We start from the raw sequence: 9,059 nt of genomic DNA on the forward strand, positions 1-9,059 counted from the left end.
TAAACCATTTAAACAAAGCCTAAATCATACCATAAACCATCAAGAACAACTAGTGCTACTCTTAACTCCCAAAATCAACAAAAGCACTTAACAACTAAGATCTCAACATGACAAAACAACTACTACATTTAATCTATCATTCCATCATCATAATCATTTATATCAAACAATCTTAATACTAAGATCATGAAGAGTTATACCTTCCTTGAAGCTTTTAATCAATGAAAGATCCTTTGAATGTCCATGGAAGCCTTAATATATGCTTAAGCTACCTTGACCTTGCAAATAAAATCAAGAATCAAAAATTTGTTCTTGAAAGTTACTATTCACCCTAAACTAAAATGATTTGTTTGAGATAGAAAACCTTTGATTCAAGCACTCAAACTACTTGCTCTTCTTAGTTATGAATTATAGGATCCAAAAAAACAAACCTTATAATTTTCCAAGGAGTATAGCTTGTGTTTTGAATTTCTAATTCACCATTTTGGTGAAAAATTCGAAATGAAGAAGATGAAAAGGGGGGGAGAGAAGCTTTCTTTGTTTTATTGATCTTTGTGCATAAAAGGCTTGGTTGATATCCTTTTAACCATGGTAAAATTTGTGTGGCTTGAAATCAACCAACAATACCTTCCCTTTGGTCATGCTTATGTCATCCTCCTATGTCATCTTCCCACACTTGTCATCTTCTTGTTGGTGTGGTGACATCATCATCACTAACCTCTTTGATTAGCTCTTAATTACTTGGCTAATGACCGCTGATCTGTTATACGGTTCGCTTAACTTTCGTTCTCGTTTATCGTTTGAGGGATCATACCCGGGATCTTATTACTTGGGTTTCCTTACACTACAAGAAAAAAGTCCATAGACATCGCTTTTTGGCTGATGTCTATGCTGTTTCCCAACCGATGTTGATGTCGGTGATGTCTATTCTAGACATCGGTGAATACCCGATGTCTATACTGGATTAGACATCGATTTTAGTTAAAAAAACAGATGTCTATGTGTTGATTATTAAAACAAAATGCTATAAGTAAATTATTTAATAACTAAATTACACCTAATTAAACATGTTAAACATATCATGAGCTATGTTTTTTGTCACAAAAACATCGATTTTAGTGAAAAACACTGATGTCTATGTGATGATTTTTCACAAAAAATGCTATAACAAAATTATTTAATAACTAAATTACACCTATTAAAACATATTAAACATATATTGAGCTATGTTTTTTGTCACAAAAACATCGATAATTTTGACAGAGGTGATGTAAAATGGCATATTAAACATCTGTTTCTTTAATAAAAGGTGATGTCTAATTAAGCGTATAAACATCAGTTTTTTCTAGAATGAAGTGATGTCTATGTATCCTTTAGACTTGAACATATTAGTTTTTCACATCAGTTATTTCCCTTAAACTGATGTACATTGCGTTTTTTGACATCAGTTTTGTTTGGTTAAAAGTGATGTACATTATCTTTTTTGACATCAGCTTTTCTTAATTAAAAGTGATGTGTAAGAAATTTATAGACCAAATTGTGTAAAGTTTTACATCACTAATTTTCTAAAAAAGCGATGTACTCGTTACTAATAGACATTTGTTATAAATAAAACCGATGTCCTTTACTACATAACCAAAACTAAAACATTGGAATAACACGCATCCATACAAATCTAACCAGTCAATCATTCATACATTTAACCATTCAATCATCCGAAAACCACCCAGACCAACCCCATCATCTGCATCAATCATCCAAAAATCACCAACACCAACCCCATCATCTGCATCAATCATTCAAAAACTACAGAATCTACATTACCAAATGTACAACCCCCAGCATTTGCAAACCTATACAGCAACCCCAGTATTTATACACTTACATTCTTACTACACAGAACCGTCTAAATTACCAAATGTACGACTACGCAAAAGAAAAGACCTTGAGTACAAGAATTGATCAGATATGCTCTTGGATGAACTGCAGAGCCTCAATGCGAACTTCATCTAGCTGTTCAATGCTGTAACATGATGGAGTCTTGGCCAACCACTACAAATTCGAAACAAACAAAATTCAGTACATGAATGAAAAGAAACCATATCGAAAAGTAACCATATCTCAGTATATAGCAAACTGGAAGCGTCAAGGTAATACCTTTTTAGCAAAATTCAACTTGTCATCATCGATAATTTCTTTCATGTATCGCATTATTACATACGCACATTCAATCCCACCGGGTTGTTTGGGAGATCCCTATTTCATTAATTAAAAGACAAATCAGGCATGTCAAATAAATCATATATATTAAGCACAAATATTAGGTACTCGATCTATTGTACTTACACTAAGAAACTTTGCCTTGGCCATCTTGTTGCCCCTGCCGGTTTCAGAGTTGTAACTTTTCAAAGCCCTGCATAAAAAACATAAAATCTCATATAATGTACAGAAATGAACATGCAATTATACCAAACTGTTACGTTAATAAAAATTTACCTTGATAACGCCTTTTCTAGTTCTGAAAATTGTGTCGGGTGAGGTAGTGGATTCAGAATATATATTTCCCCTTCCCAGATAACGACCAAAATCCAATGCATACTATTTTCATAAAAAAACAAAGACAGATAGGACATATCACATAGAAATTTGTATTGTACTATCCATGTTTTTAATTTTCAGTATTATAATAAGTACTTACTTCTGATTATGCGGAAGAAAGAATAGGCGATCTGGGTTACCCTCTCTCAACCGGTTTAAAATGTATGCTTCAAAATCAGCATTCACGTGATATGTGGATCCGGGGTCAATAAAAGCAAATGTCTCCGCCAGTTCTGGTATTTCACTAATCTCAGAATGCAAGTGCCTATCGAAAGAGTGCTGATGTTAAAATGCAAGTTCTGGAAAATTACAAACATTAAAAAAAATGATCATTAAAAAGAAAAAAAAGGTAACTTACGCCATGTAACTTGCAACTACTGCTTGGCCCAACATTTCAAACTCCAATAAAGACACAACATTCTCATGCAATAAATAAATTGTTTTTTCATGTCCAAACACATTCGGCTCACATCGAACCTGGATACTGACCCCGGTAGTTTTCATCCAAGTTGTTGCATGTTTATACAACAGCTTAAAGCCCTTTGGCACTTTCGCACCTGGCTTTGCTTGAAGAAATTGTGCCTTCAAATCCTGCAACCCGTCATTCTTTTTTATTTTTTCAGCACTTGTTCGGGGCCTTTCTTTTTTCTGCACCTGATGATAATATAAAACCAAAATAAAATGTACATACCACTTAATTTTTAATATCTTGAAATGAACAATTTAATTTCAAAATTCAGACAATATTATACATATATATATTATTCATTATACCGCAACATTTGTGTAGCTAATTAATTCCTCAGGCCATGCCAAAAAAGATCCTAGAGCATCGCGGACAGTCATCATGTCATCACCACGTGTCTCAGCTGGATGCAAGGCATCTGGTTTTATGAGGCCATCAACGGAGACACATTGATGTCCAATTGGTATATCAACTCCATGTACCAAATCAGTTAAATTATCCTCGCGGGGATATACCATACCAAATGCAACCTTATTCTCAAGTCTCTCAACAGATAGCTCACAAGATCGTTGGGCCTATAATATTTAAATAAACAAAATTAAAAAATTAAGGTAACAATGATTTACCTTAGTAAGATAAATGACAAGGTTGCTCACAAAATTAAAATAACTTACGTGACTTCCAGGAGGTGAAGGCCTAGTTGGGCCATCTGTAAAAACACAGTCATCATCTTCATATACCAACACAACTCCTCTTGCAGGTGGTGGATTTGACTTCATTTCTTTATCCTTTTCCGGATCGAAACTTGCCTTTTCAGATGGCATTGGAGAGTGAAAAGTACCTCCACTTTCGATCACTGACTTCAAGCGATCAATCTCTGCCTCGAGAGCTTGCGTTTTTTTTTCAAGCAGTTCATCCCTTTGTCGATCACGGGCCATCAACTCTGCCTTTGTGATTCGAAGCTTTGGCTCTCTTGGCAAATTAAAGTATTGTTTTAGAGTGATGTACCCTCCAACAGCCCGAACCCTCCCAGAATGCTCACGACTCTCCAAAGCCGTTGTCAGAACATCTTCAGCACCAGAAAACTGAATCTCACCCTTCTTCTTTTTTTCCAACAATGTGTTCTGTTAACAAGAAAATAAATTAACCAAAATGGAGTTAACTAGTTTTCAATAAAAGATAAATAATAATTATTTCGCATAATTGTAATCAGTATAATTAAAGACCAATTAACTAAAACATTGACAGGGGTCCTATTTATACTGATTCGCCTACTTTACTGATTTATGTCGTCCTAATTTTACTGATTCGCCTACTTTAATGTAATTTAACCAAAATTAAAACTTACAATTTTATCGCATACAACAGCCAAATCTTCATCGACCTCTTCGACCTCTTGTCCGTTTTTCCGCTTACGAGCCTTTTGCCAAAAAATCGCTCTATCCGGTTCTTCTCCCGGATTCAACCTTCCTTTTTTTATCTGTTACAAATAAAATAAAATACAGTAATACAAATAACTCCAGGGCTAAAAAATGTAGGACTCTAATTTATTATGGACTGACCTATTATAAATTAAATACAGTTATACAATTAAATGAACTTTTCTTACCTCATCTTCTTTTAAACCGATGTACCCCTTTCTTGACAACCGGTGATGATATTTTCTCTTAGACACTCTTTCACTTTGTGTGTCATGAATTTCCTAAAAACATGTCACAAGATTACAAAAATTACAACAGACGATGCAAAAAAATCACCAAATCATATATTACAGAATTAAAACATACCTTCCACTTAGAATCAGTCCTCTGTCTCACAAACCTTTTCCAGGTTGCCTTACTAACATAGCCATAGCCTCTTGGCGGCTTACTCAGCTTCTTCTTTTCTCCAATAAATGGTAGCACATACTTTCTCATCAAATCAGTCTTAAACTGTCGCCATTTAGAGCCTGCTGACTTTAGGACCATGTTTTCAATTTCTGGTTTAACTTTGAAGGTAGCCTGAAAAAACACAAGTTCACAAAATCATAACAGGAAAAACTTATATTCAAGATCTATATTTGATAATATTTTTTTACAATTGATCTAGTACCTGGAGATCTAACCAAAGCTTTGATTTTAATTCAGGGTCTACATTTGGCCACGTAGGAATGTCGATTGGAATCATAGTCCTAGCCAACATACCAATGTAAGACTGCAAACGGGCTCTAGTTTCCCCATTAGGAATTCCCCATTCATTGGCAGTGACTTTAACTTTCTTCCCGCGAGCTTTCTTGACAATCACTTTGTACATTGCGCATACGCCTCGCTTACCCCCAGACTTCCTTGTAGCAGTATTAGTTGTAGTATTTGTCTGTTCTGAGTTAGTCGGTTGAGATTCTGATGCATGCCCTTCATTGTTTTCATCATTGTTCGGAACATCCTCCAGCCGCTTGGGGCTTCCACCGCTAAGATTCTGTGATGCAGTCTTTTCTGATTGCTTTCGCATTTGCTTTTTTGGTGCCATTCTTTCCTCTTCCTCTAATCTAAAAAATTAACTAATATTTAACAGATTAGAACAACTACACAGTTCATGGTATAATGTCTAACAGATATGCAGAAAATTAAACAAAATTCTCATTTAATTGTCAAGAAAAATTATAGATAGACTTCTATAACTACATTGAAAAATTACAAGAAAACAGAGATCACAAGCTACATTACAAATAACAAGAAAAATTACAAATAACAAGAAAAATTACAAATAAGGAGAATATATAGCTAGACTCCTATAACTTTTTGACCCATATACCCTCAACATTTTATCTTCTATTACAAACACTTGCATCATCAATTTTAGCAGGGTCACATATAGGGATATTAGAACAGAATGGGGGAGGGTTCCAGGAGGTGTCTTCAGGAGCATCTTCATTGTAAACATCATGATAGTCTCGAGTTGTCGCCGATAACACAACGGACCAATTAGCATCAACTGGATCCTCAATATAAAATACTTGGTTGACTTGGTCAACAGAGACATATTTGTCCTTTTTGTGACCTGGTCGATTGAAGTTGACAAGGGTGAAACCAAGATCATCGGACTTGACACCTTTGTTACTTGCTGCCCATGTACATAAAAACAGAGGGGCCTTGAATGCGTGGTAGTCTAATTCCCATATTTCCCTGATCACCCCATAAAATTTTAAATCACTCTCTATAGGATTCATGTCCTTAGCACTAGAGACTTGGACTGTCCTTGCAACTAATGACATACCACTATTCTGAACTACCCTTGCATTATCTCGATCCTTTGTGTGGTATCGGACCCCTTCAACAACATAACTTTCGTAAGTCAAAACTGAAAATGAAGGTTTCCCAGCAAACCATCTTATAGTTTCAGATACGGCTTCCGCATTCTCCCTCATTTCTGTACTGACCTACATATAATTTATTGATGCATATAAGTGGCTACAAATTTAAAAACACGACATATAAAAATAAAAAAGAAGGAAAAATAATGTAAACCAACTTTTTGTTCAAACCAATCGGCAAATTGTCGATTGTCCTCTCCCAATAACCACTGTACACTCTTCTTTTTCCCTCGATAAATCTCTTCCAAATATTTTTTATGCAACCTGAAATTACTTACATCAAATTCGACTAAACTATACCAAATACAACTTTAACAATTATATATATACTTTTTATGTTTTACTTACATAACATATGGTTCCACTTCCGAATTATTACGAAGAACTGAAAGATGAGCCTCATCTCGTTCTTTTTCCGCAACTGACTTCATAGTCACACCACCGATTGGACCGGAAATTTTTTCTTCATCTTTCGGAAGACCGGTTGTTCTACTACTCCCGCTATAGAACTCACTGCAAAATTCTATTGACTCTTCTTTGAGGTAACCTTCAGCTATAGAACCTTCTGGATATAATCGGTTTCTTACATAACTCTTCAATATTTTATTAAAGCGTTCATATGGAAACATCCATCTATAAAAAACCGGTCCACATAATCGCAGTTCCCTTACTAGGTGGACCATAAGATGTATCATAACATCAAAAAATGACGGAGGGAATATCTTCTCTAACTCACACAGGGTCAATATCACATCTGCTTGTAATTTATTCAACTTTGACACATCTACAACTTTGTTGCACAGAGAGTTGAAGAAAAAACACAATCTTATGATACTAACCCTAACATTTTTCGGAAGCACTGAACGAATGCAAACAGGTAGTAGTTGTTGGAGAAGGATATGGCAGTCATGGGACTTTAAACCATACAACTTCATATCAATCATCGATACACAATTTCTTATATTTGAAGCATGTCCGTATGGAAGTTTCATGTCGTACAATGATGCCAATATTATTTGTTTTTCTTTCCGGGAGAGAGTATAAGGGGCAGGAGGTAGGTATGTTCTTTTCTCACCTACTTCTGGAGCTAAATCAGGCCGTATTCCCATGTCAACCAAATCAAGACGCGAGGCAAGGCTGTCTTTACTCTTGAATTTCATGTGTAGAAGTGTCCCAATTATATTATCACACACGTTCTTTTCGACGTGCATGACATCTAAACAATGTCGAACATGGTGAAACTTCCAATACTCTAACTCAAAAAAAACTGACTGTTTTTTCCATGGAGACTCCACCTTTTTTGGCTTCCCCCCTTTCCAAAACTGAACCTAAGTTGCTGTTGTTGCCCCAACACTTCCTCTCCGCTAAGTGGTTCAGGTGCACAACCAAATTCTTGTTCTCCATTAAAAGCTGTCCTTTGTCTCCTATACGGATGATAAAGATCTAAATACCGACGATGTCCTTGGTAGCTCATTTTTCTACTACGACTTAGATATTTAGCCACGGTCTGATCACCACATACTGGACATGCCCTATAACCCTTATTAACGTACCCCGACAAATTTCCATATCCCGGAAAGTCATTTATTGTCCACATCAAGATTGCCTTTAGAGTGAAAAAGGATTTGGTATGGGCATCGTACACGTTTGGTTCACCTTCCTCCCACAATTTTTTTAAATCGTCGATCAGTGGCTGGAGATATACGTCAATATCATTACCAGGCTCTTGTGGGCCTGAAATTAATGTTGTTAACATCATAAACTTCCTCTTCATGCATAACCATGGAGGAAGATTATATGTTACTAACATAACTGGCCAGCAGCTGTACCGATTATTTAATCCATTGTTGTGTGGATTTATACCATCGGCCGCTAATCCTAAACGTATATTTCTTGCCTCGCTACCAAACTCAGGCCACCTACAATCTACATTTCTCCAAGAAGGAGAATCAGAGGGGTGACGCATCTTTCCATCTTTGGATCGATTATTTGCATGCCAACTCATTAATTCAGCAGTAGATGAAGATTTAAACATTCTTTTAAATCTGGGGATTATCGGAAAATACCACATAACCTTAGCTGGCACATTTACCCTAACTTGACCATCTTTCCCAACTTTCCAGCGAGAGAGATGGCATTTGGGACACTCGGAAGAAGACTCGAGAATTGGACCCCTGTATAATACGCAGTCATTTGGACAAGCGTGGAATTTAATATACTCGAGGCCTAAATCAGTCAATGTTTTCTTGGCTTCATACATATTAGACGGAAGCAGATTATCTTTAGGAAGAATTGATCCAATTGATTGAAGCAGATCAGTAAAAGCTTTATCGGAAACTCCAAACCTAGCCTTCCAATTATGTAATTTTAAGACCGACTCCAGTTTAGTACACTCACTTCCCTCAAACAGAGGTTGTTCTGCATCGGCAACAAACCTCTTAAAGTTATCTGACTCTTTATCGCAATCTTCCCTACTATAGGCTGCTTCACACACGTTAAATGTTTCTGAAATTGGTATGGGCTTCGAGGGAGGACAAGTACTACCAACAGATGACCTAGTACTATTATCATGGTTTTCTCCATGCCAAATCCAATCAGAATATCCTAAACTAAACCCTGATTCATAAAGATGACCTCTGATTATAT

At 36.0% G+C, this 9,059-nt stretch overlaps 1 protein-coding gene across 1 annotated transcript; it reads right to left on the reverse strand.

Moving 5' to 3' along the window:
- Nucleotides 1-5,864: 5,864 nt before the first annotated feature.
- Nucleotides 5,865-8,673, reverse strand: LOC141665326 (uncharacterized). The gene is made up of 6 exons (XM_074471307.1): nucleotides 8,277-8,673; nucleotides 7,686-8,147; nucleotides 7,253-7,629; nucleotides 6,762-7,006; nucleotides 6,572-6,677; nucleotides 5,865-6,479 (listed from the first exon to the last, which is right to left on the reverse strand). The coding sequence occupies exons 1-6, from the start codon at nucleotides 8,671-8,673 to the stop codon at nucleotides 5,865-5,867; spliced, it is 2,202 nt and encodes a 733-aa protein (XP_074327408.1).
- Nucleotides 8,674-9,059: the final 386 nt, after the last annotated feature.

The sequence above is a fragment of the Apium graveolens genome, chromosome 6, assembly GCF_009905375.1.
Source record: "Apium graveolens cultivar Ventura chromosome 6, ASM990537v1, whole genome shotgun sequence".
NCBI classification, from domain to species: domain Eukaryota; kingdom Viridiplantae; phylum Streptophyta; class Magnoliopsida; order Apiales; family Apiaceae; genus Apium; species Apium graveolens.